This window comes from Sparus aurata, chromosome 12 (genome assembly GCF_900880675.1).
Source record: "Sparus aurata chromosome 12, fSpaAur1.1, whole genome shotgun sequence".
Lineage (NCBI taxonomy): Eukaryota > Metazoa > Chordata > Actinopteri > Spariformes > Sparidae > Sparus > Sparus aurata.
The window spans coordinates 14,180,718-14,205,965 of record NC_044198.1 but is presented as its reverse complement, the minus strand read 5'-3'; the positions used below and the strand labels follow the sequence as shown (position 1 = coordinate 14,205,965).

Below are 25,248 nucleotides of genomic sequence, written 5' to 3'. Positions count from 1 at the left end.
CGTCATGTTTCTCGCTCTTGTTTTCTTTTCTTTTTCTCGACGTTGGGTTTTGAAGTCGCCCCCTCCTCCATTAGTCAGAGTGATAATGGACTTTTCCTGTGTACAGATCTCCAGACCCTGGCTGCTGGCAACACAATTGTCCATTAGGAAAAGAGGCTTTTTTAATGTTGTGTGCTTGGGCCTCTTTGCCTTAAGATAGCGACACCCTTAAAGAGACAGTTCACCTCAAAATCAAAAGTACTTATTTTTCCTATCTTCCTTTTGTGCTGTTTATCCATCTAGATTGTTTTGATGTGAGTTGGTTGTAAGTTTTTTGAGATGTCTGCCTGCTCTCAGATATAATGGAACTAGATAGAACTCAACTTTTAAAAAAAACAAAACAAAACAACAACAGCAATGAACAAATGTTGTGAGCAGGTTCAGGTCGGAACTAATTTCTTTCTACAGGAAATACACCCTCCAACCATATCACTGCACAGAAGAAAGTGTGCATCCTCTCATGGGTGAGATGTAAACATTAATGGTATCGTCCTCTGCTGAGCTGTAACTTTACCTAGCTTGGTTAGCTCAATTATCTAGCTTTGGGATAGTGGATGAATGCTAAAATGTAATGCAACAGTAGCACTGGTAGAGAAATCTGAGTGACCAAATGTACAGCAATATCTAGCGAAAGTTTGCTTATATTAGCCAGCTTGTGGTCATAACCAGACCAGGTAATCTGTACTTTTATGGCGTCCTTCTCAGCTGAGCTGCTTCCTTCTCGCTTTGAGCACCACAAGCGGAGTGTCAGCTAGTTCCATTACATTCGAGAAAAGGCAGGCATCTCTAGGGTATCTCCAAAACTCTGAAACTCACACCAAAAAATAATCTAGATAAACAAACTGTCCCTTCAAAATCAATGTGTTAGAAGTGGAAATGCTGACAAGAAACATTCGAATGGGAAACGTACCCAGTGTCGCACACATGGCTCTGCTTTCATCTATCCGCTGTTTACACCAGCTGGAGGCTTTCCGTTCTATAATGTGGTCGGTGTCTTCATCCTCACCATGATTTGTTTTGCTTCCTCTGCTACTGGTCGCAGGCTGCCCACATGGCAGACAGGTTTAATTTTAAAAGTTTGCCCACACACTCCGGTCTTACAGTCACACAGTCATTGGATGATTACGGCGCTGCGACATCGCAAACTTCTAATTAGATATTATAAAAGAAATTAAGAATTGAGGAATAGTGACGATGCAGCTTCCACTGTGGTTTTTTTTTTTTTTTTTGCCATCTTTGGTTTTAGCTGGTAGCAGGGTTAAGTTGCACGCTGCAGTTCGTGGCTTTATTACATTCGCCTCTGTCTCCCTGAATGGCTTCACTGTAATGGCCTAAACAGACCAGAGTCATTGGATAAACAAGAGTTTAGCAGAGGAGTGGCTGGCTCGAGACAGAGGAGGGGTGGGGTGGAAATGGCAGGTTTTTGTGGTGATTCTGGGTCCATATGTCAGCAATTTGAGGGCATTGTGTACCTTGGCCTAAAACAGAGGCTTCATGATCGATGGAGGGGTGAAAATCTCCCAAGTCCCTGGCGCAGAACACAGGCGAGCACAAGGAAATTGCTTTCAGCTGATAGCTTCATTTTGGTTGACATTTATCAAGTGAATTACCCCTGTTCCTTTCAAATGTTTACTACTACTAGCACTGCCTTTTGACGTATGTTCGTGTGCGTGCATGCATGCATACGTGTGTGTGTGTGTGTGTGTGTGTGTGTGTGTGTGTGTGTGTGTGTGACTGCATGTGCGTGTGCAAGAGAGGGAGTAATGGAGGTTTATCTTTGTGGAAGTTGTGCTGTGTCCTTTGGCGATTCCTCACAAAAATATACAATACCAAATTTGTTCGGTAAACGTTTTAATTTGACAGTCTCGCCTTTTGTCCACTGCCGGTGCATTTAAGGAAAAGATAACCAGTTACACATTTTAAACGTACAGCATTAACTCATAGCAAGCTCTTTTATTGTAAAGACAAGTGGTGATATCTGATTCTCGCATGAGAAGCAGGACTTTTGCGACTAATCTGCAAACTGACTCATACATGTCACTTATACTGCAGCATCTAGCTAACGTTTGGCAACATTAGCTACTGGTTATATCGGACCGAGTGAGGCTGAAAACAGCGAAACTGTATTAAATCAAGCAAGAGTGCAATTGAGTTCTTACGAATTTGAGTTTTTCATTTGTTATTTCTTCTCTGAAAAGTTGCATGGTTCTCTTTTTGAAGAATCAAAATGGGATTTTTTTTTAAAACTGTTGCAGAGCACTTACTGAATCCAATTTCATCTGTCTACTGTATTCAGAAGTCACAAATATCATATACAGCTGCGCAAGAGTACAATTTAAAATGGGAGTGTCGCTCTCTATCTCAGTCTCTCCATCCTCCTTCGTACTTCATTCTTCCCCGCATCTCTCTCTCTCAGCACTCTCCTGCCTCTCAATATCGCCACTTTTCATGCAGATTTTCTCTCCCTGCATTATTCATGTCTATTGAGAGAAGCCCGGCACCATGGTCTAATACCACAGTAGTTTGCCACAAAAGACCAGCATTATATTGTATAGCCGCTGTCCGTGCGTGGAAGAGGACAAAGGATGTATATGTGATTCCCCTCGGCTTCCTGCCCTCCTGTGATTACACTCCGAGCATCGAGCTGCGGTGCTCCTGCAGCAGCTGAACCGCTGAGGAGGCCGCAGAGCCGGGGCGACGACAGAGCCGACCACTTCAGAGGAGACGGAATTGGATCGATCCCACAACAAACACACGCACACACTCACTAACACAGACACCTCTCATCTCTGTCTCTCTCTGTCTCTCTCTGTCTCTCTCTCTCTCTCTCTCTCTCTTTCTCTCTTCTCATCACCTCTGGAGTGTTAAGTGCATCAGACTGTGAGAAGCCACCCTGAAGATCTCATCAAGGATCCAATCAGCGCGTGAATTCCAAATGCGCACTCCTCTTGTGATGTGATGATGGAGGTAAAGGCGTTGAGAGAGCCTGTCTGGAGGTTGGGGGGAGGTTGGGGGGGGGGGGGGGGAGAATCTCTGCATATGCAAATTGAACAAAAGACTTAAATGGATTTGATGTTCTTAAGAGTATCTCTGACCCTCGCCGAAGAAGAATATGTGCAGATTAGCCCATTAATATTTATAGATGTAATTGGTTGAGCTGTGTGGCATGTGGCCGTGCCTGGTATAATGCGGGACCGCTTTTACGCCTAATCCAGGTGGGTCCTCTTACTGCCTCTAACAGGGAAATGGGCGGCCATTTTAGGAGGAAGCTGGATATCCTAATAATCAGGTAAGCTAATACCGGGCGGTGAGAGTGTTTCCTTCCGGAGCTCTTGGCCCGTCAGTCATTCACAGAATTGCTCCTGTCTGGTCTGCGAGCCATTTTAACTCATTGGAACATGCGCCCCCCCCCCCGTGTATTTAGAAAAGGACCACACGGGGGCCCCTTTAGGATAGCCTCTACTACACCCACGAGGAGGCTCCCCAACTATCGTAGGGACCGACCAGACGCACCAACACACACACACACACACACAATCTGAACAAAGCGTTCCTCAGTCTAAAGTGGTTAAACTGTCATTTCAAATCGTCTGGACATCGTGATTACCGGCATGGGAGGAATTATATATTTAGCTTTATGTCCGTCGCCATTTCCTCCCCCCGCCCTGATCTGAAGTGACTAGCCAGTAGTGCCCTCGATATTACTATCTCCGAGGAGTTGAAACCTTCCCCCGGGAGACGAGTGTAATCAAGGGCTGCCAGCAGGAGAGAGGGAGAGGGAGGGAGGATGAGAGGTGTGGGGTGGGTGGTGGTGGTGGTGGTGGTGGCGACCTGTAGTGATGGGATGGTGGAGGGAATGACAATGGAACCAATTTACAGATTCATCTCTACGTCTAAATCCTTAAAGACATCTGAGGAAAAGAAAATAGAAAAGAAGCTGTCAACTGGCAGGATCTGCTATTTATTGAAATATATGTATATTTTTTTTTACAAAGTATGTTAATATATCTGGACATTATTTTCATAAAAAAAGAAGAACTCTTCTTTTGTTGTAGAAATTCGTCAAACACGTCTCTCAGCTAATACTATAGGATTTGGTTGAAGTTGCACTATGAAGGTTTGTTGAAGAAATTTTAATCAGAAAAGGAAAAATACTCTGATTTTCAAGACTGGCTGTTTTACTTTGTTTATTTTTGCAGGACTCTTCTAAGGCACCACCTTTCTGGCTTCAAACAGTGTTCTGGTATCTTATTACACTGTAAGGACAGCTTGTTTATTCAGTCATGGAAACAAATGAATATCTCTGGGTTTTTATTACTGCCTTATTAATATTGTCAAATATTACATTTCTGAGTTTGAATTTTCTTTTCCATAACTACACAGTGCCCCTCTGTAAAGAAAAAATAAGTAGTATATTATTCAATGCATAGTGTGTCTATCATATAGAGCTGATGTGAATGAATTAAATAACTAAGTCTACTGAAATCAGGCTTATACAATTTTGGAAGAATTATACCTCAAAGTCAAGCATTACATATGGATTGCTTTTATGTGATGTATGTCACATGTGTTATTGGATTACATGGAAATCCTCGATGCAATTTAAGTAATTGAGCCACATAAAGTGTTTTAGGGAAATTATTTTTTGAGTGTAGTTTCACACAGCGTTCTGGGGACCGTATTACAGTCTGGGGACATTTTTTTTTATTCAGTTGTGGAAAGATCTTCATCAAAAACATTTTGTATCATTACCTTCTTAGTATTGTAAATATGACCTTTCTCTGTTAGATATCTCAATTTTTTAAAAAGTATTTTTTTGAACTACACAGAGCACCTTTAATGCAGCAGATCACATAAGTAGAATTCGTTCAGCTTCATCAATTTACTTTCCTGCTTTGTTGAGGCCAAAATGTCTTCTTACACTAAATCTAATTTTTAAAAATCTGCTATTCCAGAAGAACAACGTGAACCTGTTTCTGACACAAATCTAAGTGAGTTTATTGAAACAAGACAGATCTTTTGGCAGATAGCTGCACTAGAATTCGACTAGAAAGAAAAGAAAATTGACACGTGATGCCATAAAAATCTTACATCTGATTAGTTTACACTGGAATATCTCTTCAGACTGGCCGATTTTTTCACTTTAAAAAAGATTATAAAGAGTTTTGTAGTGCAAAAACTGCTTTAAAAGGTTCGACAGAAGAGAAAGACATACACTGACTGTACAGATAATGAGGAGTGGAAGCTGCTGAATGTAAAGAAAAACATTCATGTGCTATACGTAGGCATACTCTTCTTTTAAATTGGTTTATTGCGTCATTGTTTAGAAAAATTGTAAATATTTTTCCTAAATTCTTTCCCCAATAAGCTCCTAAAAACAATTGTCCCTCAGTAAATCCCCACCCGCCCACCCCCACCCAAAGCCTCCAGGATCTCATCCATCCTGAAGACTCATTCATCCTCAATAACGTCACCGCCTGCTCGTAAATAAAAGTGACCGTTAGGAAAGTAGATGAACGCAGCCAACGGATTGGACAGGAAGCCAGTTAATCTGCAATCCAATCCGGCCCAGAGTCGAGTGAAACCCGGCTCAGCTTGGCTGACCGAGGCCCGGGAGGAAGGAAGTGAAGGACTCAGGAAACAGTGTTCAGAGCTTTCACCAGTCATATCCATCACGGCGCACGGTGATGGAAGCATGTGTGTGCATATGTCTGTGTGTGTGTGTGTGTGTGTGTGTGTGCGTGTGTGTGTGTGTGTGAGTGTGTGTCCCTGTTTCACCAGTCATATCCATCACAGGGCTCTGTCTCCAGGCCTGGGCAGGAGAGCTGGAGAGTCATTAGAGGGGCTGGGCTGCAGCGCTGCACTTTAACTAAACATCTTTTCCATAAAATAAATGCTTCCAGGTTAGAGCGGGTCCCGGAGAACCCGGGTCGCCTCGCTTTTGCTGCCACTCATCTGATCCCAATTACCAGACAGACTGGGTCAAAGCCGAGGGAGACTATATGGATACAGACTGCAGTCGTGTGTTAGACTCAGGAGACGGCCCAAGTGTGGCATCCTTTTGGCTTAAATCAACACGTCACCACCCCGCCGTGCCACCATCGCCCCTCCCTGCCACTGAGCATTACACACACTCACTTTCTCTTTGGAATAAATCATCTATAATTCAATACACATGTCTACAAGCAGCATTGTTATGGCACTTACTTATTCTTTGCTAATGCTCTTAAGTGGTTTAGTGTGAGTATTTGTGGGTTTGTAGAGAATGGCTCGAGGACATTAGAGCGGCACATAAACTGGCGACTTATCTGCAACAGGAATCTAACCACAAAACCCACCTCGATACCGATCTAACTGCCAAGTCGGACCACGGAAATGTGACATTGACCCATTTCACAGCTTTTTGCACATTAAAGAACAAACACATGCAGGTACTATTCCCCCCAAACAGGCTGTGTCTTATGGCCCTCCCTCTGCATCCTGTCACGTCACGTAATTTTCAGCTGGCCCTTTAAAGTGATGTCATGTTATTATGTAAAGTCTCGACGTGTCACATTATAACGTGTCACATCCGCCAATACCTGTACATGTCATAACATTTATCAGCTGTTCGGATGGAAAGGTTGTCAGTTCATGTGATACAAAACACACCACATCATCTTATATTTTGCACTTTCTTGTCAGTTTGTAACATCTGTAATCGTCCCCTGCTTTTAACTTCCTCTCCCTCTATTGACTGTCTGCTCGAGCTGCAACGATAAGTCGATCACATGATCGCAAAGAAAATGAGTTGCCATCTGTTTTGATTAGTTTCAGCTACTTTTCAAGCAAAATGTTGCACATTCACTGCACATTTTTGCACCGAGCAGACAGGTGAATGGATTAAACCAAGTGGGGTCCACACATATGAACTAATTCACACCCTTTTCATGTCTCTGTATGAAGATATGATGAAGGATGATATTAGCTTAGCTCGACTCATATTTATTTGGTATAAGATAAAGATGTGTTCATTAAAAGGTTGTTAAGCTCACACTCTTTTAGAAACATTTAAAGCTGCAGTGATTCACTGATTTACCGATTGAAAAAAGCTATCTTAATAATCACTAAATCGTTCGAGTCATTTTTCTGGCAAAAATGTCAAGTATTTTTTGGTTCCAGATTCTTAAATGTCAGGAGTTTCTCCTTTTTTATATTCTATTTTATTCAAATCAATAAATCAAGAGTTGTTAAGTTGTTGAGTTTGATGGACAAAAAAAAAACTATTTGCAGAGATCACTTCGGTGGCATTTTCACAATTTGTTGACATCTTTAGACTAAAGCATTGATCCATTCATTGGGAAAATAATGGGCAGATTACTTGATGATGAAACAGCAGCCCTATCGTCTACACTGTTTAATGACATTTTTCAAAAGTACAGTTAAAAATCGTGGAACATATCTTTATAGTTGTAACAGCTCGTTTATTTACCTTGCAGGATAAAGGCAGATACAGAAACAATGACAGACTGATGCACTGTACTTAAGCTAACTATCAGCTAACTCTAACTCATCAAACCTGTTGGTTTGATTTTATGGCTGCGGTAAAGCAGATTTTGGACTAATCTTACACTGTTGTAAAAAAAAAAAAAAAGACATACTCGAGTTAAAATAGTACGAAAAAATAATACACTGGCAAAAGTAAAAGTCAATCTAAATTCCTAAATTTACTTAAGTATAAAAAGTACTACTTAAAATATATTATATTTACATGTATACTAGGTGAATCAGGAGTATCTAATTAATTATTTAAATTGTGCTATTTTAGCTCTTGTGCAGAATGCAAGCTGCAACAAAGTAACTCATAACTAAAGTCATCAAACAAATATAAGTGAAAGTGTAAATTAGCCAAAAATGACTCAAGAACCTCAAAACTGTTCTTACGTACAGTACTTCAAAAATGTCCTTGGTTAAATTCCATCACTGGAATCTGAAAATAGTTAAGTTGTTTAGAAACCGACTCAGTGGTACACATTTATTAAGAATATGTAACACAATACTAGAATATTACAAACGCAGGAGCTCTCGGTCCATCCAGCACATTGATTACATTCACTGCAGTTGTGTTCCACGTCTGAGAGAAACCTGAACCCTGAAGAGAGGAAGAGTCGATCACCGTGATATATGTGCGCTTGTGCATTTGTGTGTTTTTGTGTGGACACAGTGTGCATTTACATCCATACATTATTGCGTAATTGTTTCCTGATGCTCTCCTCCTCCCCGGAATATTAATTACCAAATGATGAAACCGCCTCTTTGGTCTGAGGAGGTTGAGGCTGAGGGAGGAAATGGGGGCCACGCATGTAGGAGACCATCCCTTTTGATGGGGTTAACTCTCATTTTGAGTGTGTGCGTGTGTGTTTGTGGTGCTGTGAAGGGGGGGGGGGGTGACTGGGATGGGGGATAGCATCGGCTGTGTAGAGGAATAGAGTTTCAGGGGGAGGCATTTCTCTCGGATTGAATGGATGATGAGAATATCTTGGACTGCTGGACCGAGAGAGAAGTTGTTGTTGTTTTCTCTCCTCCAATGGACCCATCTTTGAGCAGAACAAAAAAAATGCATGACAGAAATGTTCCTGTGTGGTGCTGTGGTGTAAGATTTTTCCCTCTGTGAGGCCCTTTTCAGGTTAAAGAAAGTTGTCTGAAATCTGTGATATTCAGTGCCGGCAGCTTCATCAATTACCAAAACCATAGAGCTGACCATTTTGGAGGTAAAATATTATAAAAGGGAATAAAATAGACAACATAGACTGCTACAGTAAGATAACAGAGGACAGACAAGGAACATAAAAAAGGAACAAAAGAGCTGAACTTCCCTATTTATTTTTTGTGTTTTTACTCTTTATTTCTCAGATTATGCCCAGAGGTAAACATGATTTCATGGCACCATAAAGAGAAGACACCAGAAACCTTGTAGAGCTCTCACACAGAGCCTGCATGGAAAGGAGGATAGCACCATCTAGTGACACTATGATGCAGGTAGAGAGGGAAACAACAATTTTCCTGTTTGTTAAGGTGCTTGTTTGAAATAAAAAAAAAATGTTTTTCTCACCTGTTGAATGCAAGAATGTAGTTTTATTATATGTACACTGTCAGAAATAATGTTCTTAATTTGTATCCTTAGGGAAACAACAACAGCTCATCATTGGGGCAGTACTCTCAAAGGTACACCCACCTTGGAATTTGGCCTTAGGGCTGCCAGACAGTCGGTATTGTGAAATTCAACATGTAACAACACTGTTACCTAATATTGTACTATCACATTTACCAGAAAAAAGGAATATAAATGCGCTTTTCACAGCTTGAGAACAGATATGTACCTTTTTGGCCCTCAAAAGGTGCATGTAGTTTACCTTGAGGTCCAACATTTAGCCGTACTGGGTACATTAGGGTAGAAATAAACTCCTACAGTACCCCGTTTCAGACAGTGTGTAACATGGCTGTCCTTCTTCTATTGAATGTATAACTGATATAACATGTCTAAGACAACACTTCACCCCGAGCCAGTTCTATAATATCAGAAACTTCCCGTCATGGTGGCTGTCAGTTTTCTCATTTACAAAGCTGACGTAGATTCAATCTCTTTTCATGATGGGAAAAAAGTATAATAACGTCTCGTCCGTAGTCGTTAGTCCCTTCCCCCTCCTTTGCATCATAAACCACTTCTCTTCTGTCCATTCACATATTTCAAAAAGTAATTTTTTCCTCAATATTGTGACACATTTGGTATTTCCCATGATTCGGATTACTTACAGTAATCCTCAGATATACAGTGTGTACAGTAACAGTTGTCCCTGAAGCAGTTTTGGGGAATCTACCAATTACTTCACATGGGAAAAAGGTGAACCACAGCAAAGCTTCTCTCAGGAGAAATCTAGTTTGGTTTACAATAACTACTGAGAAAAAGTTGATCAAAGTACAAAAAGTAGCCACTTGTTCACAGCTCATAAATGAAACTAAACAAACACTCATGGTGAAGTTTAGTATTAATGAGTTACTGGGGATCGGCTGTAGCTCAGCAGGTAGAAAAAGGTTGGCTAGTGACCGAACGGTTGCTGGTTCAAATCCCGGCTCCGGGCTGAGCTGCGTGTCAAAGTGTTCTTGAGCAAGATACTGAATCCTGAATTGCCCCTGGTTTGCAGTTGGCACCTTGCATGATGGCCTGTGCCATCAGTGAAAGGTTTTTCATACATTTGGTTGGATCAGAGATGTGATGATATTAAATGGCAGAAACTTACGGTCGAGCGGAGGTTAAGAGATCCGTTTTTGCAGAAGTGGCACTATGACCTCAACAGCGTGTCATCAAGGTTCTATGTTGTGAATTTAAGGGGAAGTTTAAGGAGAAACCCAATTTTGTAATCTCCTAGTTTCTAAGAGCAGAATCCCAAACATAACAGGAAGTAATAAAGATCCAGAGAGGAACACAGCATTTTGTACTTTATGAATTGATCGTTAGTTTTGCTTTATGTCTCTACTCCATACCACGACGTATGGTCGAGAGTAATAAAAGAGTCAATCTGAAATCTAGAAGGAATCTCAGCTTTTGTTTGTGTAAAATGTCCATCAGTCAGAGACCGACCTGCCTACCACAAACCGGAGTGGGGGGGAATGCACCAAGCGAGATCACTCATGACTTCTGAGACAGCATGCGACAACTTCTCCAAACACTTGAGTATCTTTTGAGATATTGCTATTTAAACGATGACTCCTGTCTGTGACATTTTCCCGTTCCTCTTCTTGTAATGCTGACTCATAGAGTCTTCCCTGTTAGCCCCTGAATTTCCACGGGTTCACATGAACAAACCGGCGGATGCACAGCTGCTGTTACAAATAAAAGCCTTTACTCACTAACATGCTGAGCAAAGCAGAAAAAAAAAACAAAAAACCTCAAAAGAGGTGTCTGCAGTGTTTGTGTGCTTAAGGAGGAAGTTATTGTTGTTGTTCTTTTAAGACTAACTATAGTGTTTTCCAGCTGCGACAGTTTCACCCAGTAATGTTTTCAGTTTGTGTGGGTGTGGATGTGTGTGTAGCAAGATGCCCTCTGGGTTACAGCATTAAGATACAGGATGAAAACTGCTATGAAGGACTACATGTACGCTCATTGTGATACATGCACTTCAAGATCAAGATCAATTTTATAATCATCATAATCGATCCTCTGTACGCTAACTCAGCATTGGAATTAAGCCTTTTGAAGTTTCCTTGAGAAATAAAGCTGTTTCTGGGCATCTTTAGGGTTGTATCTTGGTTACTGTGATGCTGATAACCAGGAACATGAAACCTCAACTCCACTGATGTAGACAGGGTTGTGTCTCTTTCAAAAAAAGGAACAACCCTTGTTTTTGTTGATGTTGAGCAGCAGGTTGTTCACGGTCAAACTCTCTGCAAGATTGTTGATTTCCTCCCGAGTCTCTCAGTCTCTAGCTTTTTCTGTCTGCTGTTTGTTCTGTGCTTTTAAAAAAGAAATTTAAAACAGCCGCTTGCTACGTTGAAAACACGAGGTTGAGAGGTGAGAGCTGTGAGACTGAATCAAAACAAGTAAAGAAACAAAAGGGCTGAAAGACACTCAGATGCTCAGTAAAGCTGAGAGGAATGGTAGAAATAGCCGATCATTCTCTTTGGACTCACCACTAAAAGTACAACCTCTCACATTGCCCCGTAAAAGTGTGACCTCTTGAGTGAAGAATATAGTGTGTGTGCAATGCGATTTCTGTTGCCTGCACCTGTTTCTGTAGTAACATAAAAATAAGATAGTGTGAAGATAAGAACCGTCGTCTGCAGCGGCAGGGTTTTTTCTGTTAACTGACTGTTTCCTGGTTGCGTTCGGCCCTCTCATGGCCCTTTCCAGTCCACCGGGCATCATATCAGCTGCAACATGCAGCACGTTGACCACATTACATATCTGGAGGCCGTCATTCTGCCTCACTGTCTTAACACCTCTTAATTCATAAGATAACTCAATCCTCATACAGAGAGGCTTTGAGGGTGTGACAGAAAAGGAAACAGCAACATGTTGACTGCAGAGCTTTCGACTTTTGACTCACAATCAGCGGCTGCAGTGCCAAAAACTCAGTCGAGCATTTCATGAAGCTTCAACTCTGCACACATCTGAAGGTTGCTGCAGTTGAAGATGACCAGTGCAAAAGAAGAAGGGTGGCTGAATAATGAGTCAAACATGCGTGATACAAACAGGACGTCATGCTGACTGAATGAAAATATGAATTACTCATACATCTGCTGGTGAGGTGCGAGCGATGATAGAGAATGAAGAACATACAGAAATAAAACATTAAAAAAAAAACTGTTTTAATCAAATGTTACTGGAATCTACTCGGGCCGCTGACAGGAACACTGACAGAGTCACTTCTCGTTTCGCTGGCAGCACTTACAAAACTGTTGCTGCTTTGCTTGCAGTCTAGCAAGCGACCCTTGTAACAACCTTTCTTTTTTCTCGGAGCCTGACACAGAACAGAAACAGAAACAACTGGAATCATTAATCAAGTGTTTGAAGTATCAGCTCTATTGAAAGCAGATACTTTGGTGCGGCGCTGAAACCACTTTTCGAAGTTTCATTAATAGTGTGAATAATACAGCGGTGGATTACCGACTGTAGTTTCTCATCCAGTGCTGCAGAGAATGGGGTGAATGATGTACTGTCACTAAAAAGGGGGTTGGTAAGATATTTTAGGAGATTTTTTGGACGTGTTTGTTAAAAATCACTTAAAATGTATCACAAGAAACAATAAATCAAATGATTTGACCAAAAAAAAAAAAACTGCTGCTGCTTTGCTTGCAGTCCAGCAAGCGACCCTAATAATGATCTTCCTTTTTTCCCTCGCAGCCTGACACAGAAAAGAAACGGAAACAACTGGAATCATTAATCAAGTGTTTGAATAGCAGCTCAGTTGAAAGCAGAGAGTTTGGTTGTGGAGCTGAAACCACTCCTAGGAGTTTCATGAGTTGTGTGAAAAAAGTTCCGGTGGATTACCGATTGCACGGTGGAATTTCTCACCCTGGCCTCGAGAGAATGGGGTAAAAGATACACTGCCATTAATGACAGATATTTTAGAAGCATTTATAGAGAATCACTTAACGTCCCCACAAGAATCAACGGCTGTCTAAGACATGAGGTTTTAGATGTTGTCCACAAAGACAACGGCACACAGCCACTGACCCAAAGAACGAGATGTTGCAGTTTTTCGTCCTCGCTTCCAGTTGCCCAGTGGCCAGTTGCAGTATTGCAGTAAAAAATTCCACTATGCACCTAAAAACATTTCTTTCCCCATATACTGCCATCATGCAAGGGACGTCTGCACTTGTCGAGAAGATGCCTCAAACTTTGTATTGTGTGTATTATTGATCCATCAAAGTGTTATATTTTCCTTGAGCCGTGAAAAGCAATTTGAATACCACTGACATCATCTCAAGGTTAAATTTATGGGCTGAGTGGGAACTCACAGGTGGGGCCAGCAGGAGAAACTCTACCACACATATTATTCACTGGGCCGCATAATCAGGAGGTAAACCCAGTAGATAGAAAAACTGTTTGGCATATTCACCAAGAAATAAATTTCATTTTGACTTTGGGTTCACTACCTCCTTCTATTTAAAGTCTATGCACAGACAGAGCATAACCTGAATCAAATCATAGCACAAAGCACACACACACACAGTCATGCACAGTAAATGCAAGGCTACACGGTCTTTTCAGACTGAGGTATGTTTGTGATGGCTGTTTTGCTTGCGTTAACATGATTGTGGCATTAACAGAGATGTTTATTTCAGTAATTGTTGCACTAAAAAAGCCAAGAGAGCTTGTGGAACATAGCATACTGGCCACTAACACACCTCCGAGCTTATCAGCGAGAGTCACAAGGCAGTTGGTGACGGTGCAGTCGGGTCGTGCACTTTGGAGGGAGGCAGGATAAGAGGGGGTGGGGGTTTTTTTGTTGTTGTTGGATACTTTCCAAATCCAGCTTGCTCCTGTTTGTGTCTTTAATCTTACCAACCCTAACTATAAACAAAAAATCTATCAAAGAGGATTATTATATTTACAATTTTTAATCAAACAGGGCTTCCAAGAATACAAAATTAGTTTTTTATTAAGTACATAACATTGAATTCAACCATTTTGGCAGCATTATAGGGCTTCTACAAAATCTGACCAGACAGTCAGGGTAAAAAATGACCAACATCATACAAATGTTCATTAAAAATGTCCTTTTGATAAAAAAAAAAAAAATAATCCTTTTTGATCATGAACTTTTGCTCTCTCAGTATTTCACAGTTTGTGTTTTGAGCTCCAGCAACTTTTCTGTCCCAACTGTGTCCCTGAAGGTGGGGCAGTCTCCTGGGCGGGCGGTGACCAGGACCCTGCATCTTCCTTTTTGACTTAGAAACCTTTTTAGGGACTCATCAAAATGTTGGTTCCCTTCTCTGTACCCGTCCAGCAGAAGCAGGACCTCTCCGGATCTGGTTAACACAGTCCTCAGTTCATCCTCTGTTGATATCTTTTTCGTGAGAGAGAGTTGATCTGCTGTTTCCTGAAACAAGTCACGCTTCACTATGCTGCAGTCGACATAGAGGAGAACTCGGACGGTGTTGAGATCGAGGACGTGAGAAAGGGCATGTTTGGGCCCTTCAGTCCAAGAGGAGACCAGGATGTGGGCTACATATGTCTTTCCGCTTCCAGGGGGTCCCTCGAGAAAAAGCGTCTCTCCAGCTTCTGGGAGTAAACCTTGGAGATTCACAGGCTTGCCCTCACTGACAAAAACAAAACAAGAACTGTGAGTGTTAAATCCACAGGCTCATAAAAATCTAAAAGCACAGACTTCAGCTGTCTGCTGGAAATGCCCCTTTCACATCAGCATTTACAACAAGGAAGTTTCACAAACTCAATTCATTTCACTGGAATCGCTGATATCTGTGGGATTGCTCACAGTGGTGGAGTAAGTATGACCAATTTATTTCTAAAAACAAATTCGCAATGTTGGCCAATATCAAACTGTCTTGACAGTGCTGACTTCAGAGCTGTAGTTTCAAATGGAATATAAAGAACAGGTGAAATTGTTGCTCTTTCAAGAAATGAGATCATAAAAGCAGAGAGTATGGCATCGTATGATCTATTCAGAAATTTGTGTCATGACTCACCTGTTTTGCAGCCTTTGTGGCAGCTCCTCTGCACCGAAAGCTTCCATGCGACGTCTCGCATCCGAGCTGAAGGAGGAGTTGGAGTAATGAGCTTTCACAAACGCCCCCAGATCTTCCTCTGCGCAGACTGCAGACAACAAATCAGACCAGATTATGACCTTATAACAATCATTTAATGAAGAAAAATCAGATCGTGTGAAAAAAAAAAACCCTTTGATGTTTTGTTGCTGGGAAGGTAGCAGAGGATTTTGCAGGCTGTGGTTCAGCAGTCTTACAGATTTCTGGAAGAAGTTACTGAAGTCTTACTGAATTTGTCTTTTCTGAGAGGCTCGTTAAAATTCCTTGAACTTGTGGGTGTCTTAAAGTAGGGAAGTTTTGCACTAAAACGTCTTTCACCAGGCATTTCTTAATAGAGCACAAAGAAAAAAAACACAGAAACTAACAGTGACGCCGATTTATATTCAGTGTCACTGGAAAGGAATTGTGTATGACCATTTATAAGGCTTAAAAGATTATTGATCGCTTTGTCGACTTACAGAAGCATAACTGGCAACTGGGGCTGCAGCTATCGAATATTTTTACAATCGAGTATTCTACCGATTATTCCTGCGATTAATCGAGTAATCTAATAAAAAATAATTTTGCATTATTTGCATTCAGGTTACTCGAGTAATCGTTTCGGCTGTACAGGCCACTATTCCAGTAAATGATCAATAACTGAAGGAATTTTAAAAAAAAATACTGGTTTCACTGGCATTTATCAATATCTTATCTGTTGGTTAACTGAATATCGGGTTGGTTATTTAAAGGGCTGAAGGTTGTAGGAAATTGTGATTGTGAAAATCTGATTTTCACTATTTACTGACATTTGTAGACAAAACAATTCATTGAGAAAATAAAGGGCAGATTGATCGCTAATGAAAATAATTATTAGTTGCAGCCTTCATCATTTTATACATGAAATCCTGTAAACAATAGCTTTTAGAGGCTTTAGAGTGACTTACCTTCTTTAAAAATAGTTATCTCTTCCTCATTTTCTTTTGGTACTTGTAGACCTAAAGGAGAGGAATAGCGATGTAAGAAAACTACCAGAGAATAATAACATTTACAGAAGTACTGATCATAGTTTGTGCTCTAGTTATTAATAAGCAATTATCAGTCTTTGCTACAAGTATTGCAGTGGCGTAAATGCACTCTCATACATCTCGATGCAAGTTGAAATCAAGTTAATCGAATGTACGTGTACAATTGTGCTTTGTAATGTACAACAGTAAATCTTTTCACTTCTGTATTCAGGAGAATAGGTGATGAGTTGCACAGTCAATAGTTATAACGATTTATTGAAGAGCTACATGTCAGTCAAGTGAGCTTCATTGAGCATTTTACAGATACAACTTTAACTGTAGGTCTTAGTGTATGACTGTAGGTGTTATTCATTTGTAACCTGTAAGAGGCCATGTAAGGTTTAGCGCCACATTGGTTACATGCAGCACAGCCTCTTTGGGGCATTAGCAGGCCTTTTAGACTTTTTTTTCAGTCGAGGCACACTTCCTATGATTCATCACACAATTTTCCGTCAGAGTCAATTACTAACCATTGCTAGGTGGTGAAAGAGTAGATGCAAATGAGCACAATATTCACAGTACAACAACTAATCAACTTTGCGAGAAAAAAGGCGGCAACAGCCAGGCAACCGTGGAATGGACGATACCAAAAGTACAAGGATTCATTGCAGTGGTGGAGGCAATTCTGACCAGAGTTTCAGGTAACCACATAAATGTATAATCTCAACCTTCTTCCTGGAGAGTGACAGAAACTGTGGGTGTCTTTCATTGAGACTGCGAATATGGAACAAATGCATAATCAGCAATCTGCAGTGCATCAATTGTCCCCATAGCTTCCTATTTCCTTTAGATATTCAGTCTAATGTAACACTTTGCCCCCTGAGAGGTCACTCCTTCTTGTGAAATACTTTTGCTGCTGCTGTTACATAATGCTTTGGCTTCAAATTAGTTTGATTTTTGGTCCATGACTTTTTGATGGTTGCTATGACTGCCGTTCCATAACACATATTTTCTAATGGGTGTGAGGTTAACAACAAGCAGGTGTTTTTGAGCGTGTTTAGTGAATTGTACTGTTGTGTTTAGACTCACAGACAGCAGCAGAAACAGAACCATCACGACTGTCGGCCAAAAGGTTCCTGGTACTAGGAGCGCTGGAGCCTATGGAAAAAGACATTGCTATTAATTAAGTGCAGTGTGTGTGTGTGTGTGTGTGTGTGTGTGTGTGAATTTAATAAGGATTATAAATGGAACGCTGTTTAAAAGCATCAACATGGCTTTTTTGTGTATTTGGCACCTGTGTTACACTGTTTATGGGGTGGCGTTATATAATGTTTTAGCTCTAAATTAGTTTTATTTTTTACCTTTATGTATTTTACTTTTACTTACCATCTTTTTCTATGTGTTCTAGTAAGAACATTCATTGCTTTATCTTTTGTTTTTGTGCTGTATAAATAAAGGTAACAAAAGTTACTTGTATAACTTCAAGTGATGGACGGTGTGTAAAGCTTTTGATCCCGCTCAGCTGTCACTAACACTTTCTGGTGTGTGACAACTTTTTTAAAAACTGCAACCTGACACTAGCTTAGATAATTACCATACGTAGGTTTCTGGACCCATAATTGAAGTAGGACTTCTTATCATGTTCACACAGTCATATATAACCAAAGCGGGCTTATACTGAAACATGTGACAGTATAAGCCTGCTTCTGAAATGATGGAGGAGGTTTGTTCAAGGCATTATACAAACAATAAAATGTGCTATACTGAAAAACCACCCATGCATTCACAACCAAAACCTCAAATTCCCCATACACATACCAAGAGCGAGCTGGGTGTTTCCAAATCTGGTGGTTCAGACACATGTAATGTCCAAAATGCTAAGTCATGCTCACATGAAAACATGTTGATTGAGTCACGCGCTGCTAAAATTCCCTTAAAGGCAAATGGCAAACATTACGGTGCCAAATCAAATATCTAAATGTAGCACCGCTTCGCTTACTTCCTCTTTTTCTCACACTTCAACATGTCAACGGCCTTTACGGTTTAAATGACACACAGTTGTTTACTGACAGGGGGCAACTTTTTCTGCCTATTTGACAAAAACAACCTCATTATTTTCAGAGTTACTGTGTGATCATCATCCTTGTGACAGACTAAGAATGCTTACAATGAGAAAATAATGAAATGAACTTGAAAACAAGTGGATTATCCACATTTCACATCCTGCAGATATTCCTTCAGTCTGCATCCTGAAACGGAAATCCAGCCCAAACTGCCAACAGTCTCACTATTTTTAACCCTTTCTCCAACCTGGCAATTTCAATTGTTTATCTCCAGATTTCATACAAATCAAATGGCTGTTTCTCAGCTTTCTGTCACATAGCTGGCAACTCAACGCAGCATCAGAGGTGAGTGTAGGCAAAAGACCAAGACTAAAAATCTCCCTATTTTTGCTGCCATTTGTCACTTGAATATTTCACCATAGATGTATGTAGATTTACTGTGCATTTTTATACATAGTTTATACCATTTGAAGCAGATTGTGTTGGAGTTCTCTGACTTAGATATTTTGCCTCTATTTTGCTATGATTTCTGTCAGCTACAGTACATATCTTGAAGTTGACAAGCTTTAATGCAACAAATAGATAAAGAATTGAGTGGTTACCTTTTCGTCGTCTAAACATGAGCACTGCAACGATGATGACAAGCAGTATCACTCCTATGCTGAACAGAACGATGAGACCGTCGTGTTTTACATCAGGAACAGGCATTTCATCTGTGAACAGAGTGAAGAAGGATTACTGTTAAAGGTCCAGAGCGTAGGATTTAGTGGCATCTCGCAGTGAGGTTCCAGACTGCAACCAAAAACTCGAAAGAGCTTTGGTTTGTCCGTTCTAGGCTACTGTAGAAACATGGCAGTGCAACACGGCAGAGTCTGTGGAAGAGGACTGCTCCCTCTATAGATATGAAAAGCTCATTCTAAGGTAAACACAGTTATTTGTATATGGTGAATGACAGTAATGAAAACACATTATTCACCATTTCTGCCTGTAAAATCCAACTTATGAGACTTTTAAAGGTCTAATTTGTAAGATAGTTAATTGTTAAGTCTCATTCCCAGCTTGTCAAATACTGACATTTTGGGTTGGTCAGTATTTGATGAGTAGTGTTGTGCCACAAAACGCAGTGATAGACACGACATGGCCAGGAAAAGTTTTAAACCCATTATAACCATGCTTAACCAATGTTTGACCACTATGGAAATAACCAAATATACCAAAGACAAACTGTTTCGAACTTCCTCTTACTGGTCAAGAGCTAAAAAAAAATGCACATATGAAAATGCTTCTTTCATAATCTTTTATAGCTGACTGTGCAAACAGCGGTCTTTGACTTTTCTTCTTTTTATTGTTGTATTTACGCACTGTTTAACTTTTAAATGGATTTCTCAGATTTCAGGTGTTTAATCCCCATTGCTAGCATATATGAGCAGAAACATGAGCAGGCGACATTCAGACACACAAACAAGCCACACACACATTTTCACATATGACAAAATCTCTTGTAGAACTCCTACACACTGCTCTATATTTCAGAGCTGAAACACAAACACCTCCCACAGCTTCAGTGTAGCAGGGGCAACATCTTGTAATTCACTCTGGAAAAACTGTGAGCAAGAGTTGAAACATTTATTCTTGCTATATCACCCCCGTCTAGTTAACCACATTTAATGTGCTTTGACATTACACACCATCAAAAGGAAAAAATGAAGATGACTGTGTTTCCTGTTGTTTTTCTCTGAGATTGTTCTGCTCATGTTTTCTTTCATTTACACAAACCGTGGGACGATTAAAGTAGGTGCGTTTTTAGTTGGCAGGAGTGAGCTGAGCAGAAAGGAGTTGGGAGGGACGCCGGATGACATGCAATAAACTTCCGATGGCAGCACTTGACCTAGGATGTTGCCTGGACACAGTCAACCCCTGCCTGCCTTCATCCTCTCTACAGCTAAATATTTCAGCTCAGAGTTCAGTCTTGGAGGAAAGTAAGTAAATATATACCTGGAATATGAAACGTTGCAGAGTGGCCATCTTTAAAGGTACACGTGTAGTTGTTTCTTTCTGAAGATGGGACGCGTATCTCACTGGTGACTTTAAAAAGCTGGTCTGGTGTGGGTGCAGCAATGGTGCGGGCCTCAATTGTTTGCAGGTGTGCATCCTGCCATATAACAGAAGACTCTGGGTATCCCTCAGATTGGCAAGTTAGCAGCACTTCATTCCCCTCTGCAGCCTTCTGGATGTGTTTAGTCACTGTTCTATAAGGTGCTAGAGGAGAATTGGATAGAAAAAATTAAATAATAATGATCAATGATTGGATTTTTTATCGAACATCTCAATAAGAGGAAGAATGTGAGGAGACCAACAAGCTCTCTTTACAAAACTGAGTAACAGTGATCTTAGTTTCACTTTTACAATGAGTAATACTCTCAACTGCCCAGAAATGACCACATCCTGAGGATATTTAGCAAGACTATTACCAGAACAAAGCCCCAGAGGTCATCAAATAAATACCTTAAAAAACTATACTGTTACATTGACACAGACTAGGTTCTTACCTGTCACAGACAAAGTTATCTTTTTGTAATCAGCTCCTTCTCTTGTCTTCACCAAACACTGGTAGGTCCCAGAGTCATTCATCCTGAGTCTGGTGATCTGTCAAGTGACAAAAGTACAGTCCTTATAGGTCTTCATGACCATATTACATGTTCTGCCCTCGTCCACTCAAACCAAAATCATTAACTCTGATGCATAGTATTTGAACTCTCATCAGTCTCTCTTAGAGTACTCTTTGTTTGCTGGTAAAGTAAGTTTGACCAAAAGGACACTAAAAGACAGCACCCACCCAAGCCACAGTCTGTTCAACCCTGCTGTTGTCTGGCAAAAGATACAGAAGTATCCCCTGCTGTACCTCCAGACTACAAAGCAGCTTCTTTCTTCGCTTTGTGAGACTCTGAATTCATCTTCTGCACTTAACTGTTAAAAAAACAGTTTGTTCTGCTTTTGTTTCTTCTCTTAGTTTTTTCCTTCAGTTTCATTTTACACCCCGGGTGTTGTTAAATAACAAACACACTTTAACCTGTTAACTTTTAATGTGCCGATGTTTCTATTAACACATGCGTTGGCAACATTATCGTCTCTTTCAACTGCCAATAAACCCCCTTTGGAGTGAAGTGATTTGAAGTGTACCTAAACCCCTCACAGAGGTGAGATCCTAGCACATCAATTGATCCACACATTTGTTCTATTTTAAGCAAACACTGCTGTTTTTTTGTCCCGTCTCGGCCGTTGTACCTTAGTATCTGATACAGAGCACTGTGAATACAGACAGTAATGGGAAATGGGCAAGCATGTATGACAACATACCATCCTATGCCCAGCTGGGAAATTTAACTCTCACGTGAGTAAGGGTACAAGTTAACCACATCAGTTAGGGAAAAGTTTTACAGGAAATTCTACGTAAATCTGAACATTTCACTGTCGGGATTTACCTGCAACTTGGCCCAGCCGTTGGCCAGCTCCTTGGTGAAAAGCTTAACTCGGCCCTGATAGTCCGGATGCTGGGATGCGGACTGCTCCACCCCGTTATCGATCCGGTACACTTCCCAAGCTGGGCTGGAGGTGACCCGCTGCCAGGTTACCATCAGGTTGTCATTAGGGCTCAACAGTTTAGGCTGAAACCTGCAGCCCATCACAACCTCTCCTCCAAACTCTGCTATGTACTGGGGTTGCTCAGCCTCAACAGTGAACAAGACTGCAGGGAAATGACACAAAATTGTTTAAGATTAATGTCAACGGACTACAGTGCCTGTATTATATAACTAAAATAATGAAGGAAGGAAAAACTAATTATTTTCACTAGATGATTTCTCAAATTGAAACAGAAAAGTTCCAGTTAGATGTAGTGATGTTTGTCCCGTTTGTTCTTCTATTTGTTTGTCCACTGCTTTACAGAATTTATATTATACCCCAATAAATCACAGGTCATGTTATGCTACATGCATTAGCTAGTATGTTTGTTACTGATAAACCCCATACAGACATATTGTATTGCACCATTATAAAATGGCCTTGAATGGCCTCAGATGTTGAGCATGGTCTGGTGACTGACAGTCAGTCCGTCCTCAAGTAATTGGGACAAACCTCTACTTGGAAAACGAGTCGAGAGTGATTGGACTCAGAAAGTACCTTGTTTATGCAAAAGTAAGAATGGGTCATTGGCAAAAATAGCAAAAAATATTTTTTTGAAAACTCCTAATGGGGGAGTTAGTTAAAAATGAAGGCCCCCTTGCTCTTCTGGACCCTTACGTCAGAGATAGGGAAACTCATGTTATTGGTCGGCTGTGAAATGAGTTAAACTGACAGTTGTCTAAAAGTGGGTAAAACACATATTAAGGAAGGATAAGCAAAAGAAATGAATATTGTATATATGAAACTGCATTTTGTTATGTGTCCAGGTTCCATTCTCTGCAGACTGTGGGGCTCCGTCTTCATTACATAAAGAATTAAGGACTTCTCTCTTTTTTTATACTTCACTATAACTAAAACTTATTCCACGACACACATAACACTGCTCACCTGAGAGAGACGGCTGAATCATGATTTGCAAAACCAAAACAAAAGCCCAGTCCATTGAGGCCTAAGGAAGAAAGCAAAGGGAGTTTTATCGATGTTGAAAGCTTCTGGCCATGTTACTGGCAACGTGAGTCATTTTACTGAAAAAAGGCCAAATGTGAATCCCAAAGCCACAAAAATGTGTGATGTAGTTTACTTCTTAACTCATTCTAAAACTGGAATGACCGTGAGATAATAACTGCACAACAGAAGGGAAAAAAATATTTTACCTAAAGTACTTCCCTGTTGCTTTATTCATGATAACAAAGAATAGCAAAAAATAGCACAATCATGCTGTTGTATGACTCTGTAGCTGTGTCAACACACACCCACACACACACAGTGTGTCAACAGCTGTTTGTTTTTTACTGTTCTGCAAATCTGGCTTCTGTGGAAAAGGTTTTGTCACATGCATTTCTAAATATACTTTAATCTAAGGTGCCGTACATGAACATGATTGTACATTTGTAGCAATCCTGTTCAAACAAATCTCTGCCCTTGAGTTCAGCATGTCTGCTCAATGCACTTTATCATACAAATCTCACAGCAGTGAAGTTTAAAAACTGAGTGGATTGTTGGCTGATAAGCACATTAGTCACTATCTATGCATTTCCTGTGAAACTAGAAAATAAACACCCTGGTTCTGCAGAACATAACAGTGATGATTAGGCTCTGACTGTTTGGCTCCAAAGAAGCCACGCTTGAAATACATTTCAATCAGACAGTTGCTCGGTAAAGGCATTCGGTCATTGTTTTCCAAAATAAAAAAAAAAGAAAACATATTTTGTGAATATTTACACTTAGACTTAGATGACAGTAAATAGGATAACTGTGTTGTTTTTCAGGCTACAGAGGTAGATTCAAACACTTCGCAAAAAAGATAGAAACAACAACAGCAATAATGATATGGAAAAAAACTGAAAAATATAAGTGACACTAATAATAAAATAGTAATAAATCATGAAAAAAAACTCAAATCACAAGTAGATGGATGCCATTTAAAAGATATATAAACTAAAAAATAAACTTCAATCACAAGCACTACATGTACAGTAGTGAATAATAATAATAATAATAATAATAATAATAATAATAATAATAATAATAATAATAATAATAATCATACACACAGCATTAAAGTTTTGCATTTTTGCATAACAGTCAGTAATGTGTTCTTACCTGTAGGTTAGATCAAGTCAAGGCTGGTTGTATAAATTTCTCATGAGGAGTTTCCTCCTTCCTGTGCGCTGGAAAAATGATCAGGGCTCTCTGCCGCGCTGCTGTTTATCAGCCTCGACAAGGAAAGCCCATCATGATCAAACACACCCACACACAGTCGTGTTGGGTGACGGTAACACACACACACGCACACACACACACACGGTTGTGTTGTATGACGGTAAGCGTCGCTCCACATGTTTCTCCGAAAGCTGAGCGACCTACTTTAATAACAAGACTCGTTTCTAGCTACCGCTGGTCCTAATCAAGCTAAGCTAACTTTCACATTAACTCGTAAGATTGAAGTTGTTTTACGTCGCGGGGTTGAGCTTTTTGTTAACAATTTTAAATCTACTGGTGAAAGAGTCCCAAAAAAAAAAGATGTTCGTCCCCGTTTTGTGAATACAGATAGACACATTTTAAGTTTAACGTCGTTACGTCCTACATTTTTTTTTACATAACTCGACGAGGATTTAGCTAACGTTATTGTACAAGTGAGCTAGCTTAAAATATTGAAAAACAGTCACATTAACGACCGTTGTGGCGGACACGGAAGTACTGTAGCTCCCATTACTGTAAGGAAAGACCTGTGCAGGATTATCGGTTCAAAAGCCATAAAAGAGCTGATAGTAATGTCTGGGATATGGGTTCCGATCTGGAGTTGTGTGATGCACGTTTAGTATTCAGTCTGTATTACAGCATCAATAATAATAAAGATTATGACTGGCAGGAGAAGTGTTTAGGTGATAAAGCATACACAATAACATGTAGACTAAGGTCTGCAGTCAGACTTACAAATGTGTTATAAAAATACACTTAAATGTTCCTGTCATGTGGGAAAATGACCTGCAGTTAATGGTGATAAACCTGTAACTTATTTAAAGGTTGTACCTGGTTGAGGTTGAGCCAATTTTAGTTACTGTTTAATTTGTGAAAAAAGAGGGGGAAAAAAGCACTGTATATGCACAGCCAGGGCTGGGAGGGTTACTTTAAAGGGGCAATATGTATTTTTGGAAAACAAAATCAATGAGACACCAATAAAAAGTCAGAAAATATTATTTTTTTCCATG

General features: G+C 40.3%; 1 protein-coding gene across 1 annotated transcript; it reads right to left on the bottom strand.

Annotated features, from left to right (window-relative positions):
* Positions 1 to 14,120: 14,120 nt before the first annotated feature.
* Positions 14,121 to 24,659, bottom strand: LOC115592325 (CD276 antigen-like). Its single transcript, XM_030434930.1, has 10 exons — positions 24,140 to 24,659; positions 22,925 to 22,985; positions 21,838 to 22,100; positions 20,905 to 21,001; positions 20,351 to 20,614; positions 18,958 to 19,068; positions 17,382 to 17,450; positions 16,233 to 16,283; positions 15,229 to 15,355; positions 14,121 to 14,841 (listed from the first exon to the last, which is right to left on the bottom strand). Exons 2-10 carry the CDS (start codon positions 22,977 to 22,979, stop codon positions 14,352 to 14,354), a joined length of 1,527 nt encoding a protein of 508 aa, XP_030290790.1. The 5' UTR covers positions 22,980 to 22,985; positions 24,140 to 24,659; the 3' UTR covers positions 14,121 to 14,351.
* Positions 24,660 to 25,248: the final 589 nt, after the last annotated feature.

Excerpts from the sequence above, each read along its gene's own strand:
- LOC115592325 (XM_030434930.1), bottom strand. The coding sequence starts at position 22,979 with ATGGACTGGGCTTTTGTTTTGGTTTTGCAAATCATGATTCAGCCGTCT. Across the intron at positions 20,615-20,904 it reads GATAACTTTGTCTGTGACAG|CACCTTATAGAACAGTGACT; the intron begins GTAAGAACCTAG and ends ATTCTCCTCTAG. Across the intron at positions 16,284-17,381 it reads TTCTGTTTCTGCTGCTGTCT|GTCTACAAGTACCAAAAGAA; the intron begins GTGAGTCTAAAC and ends CCTCTCCTTTAG.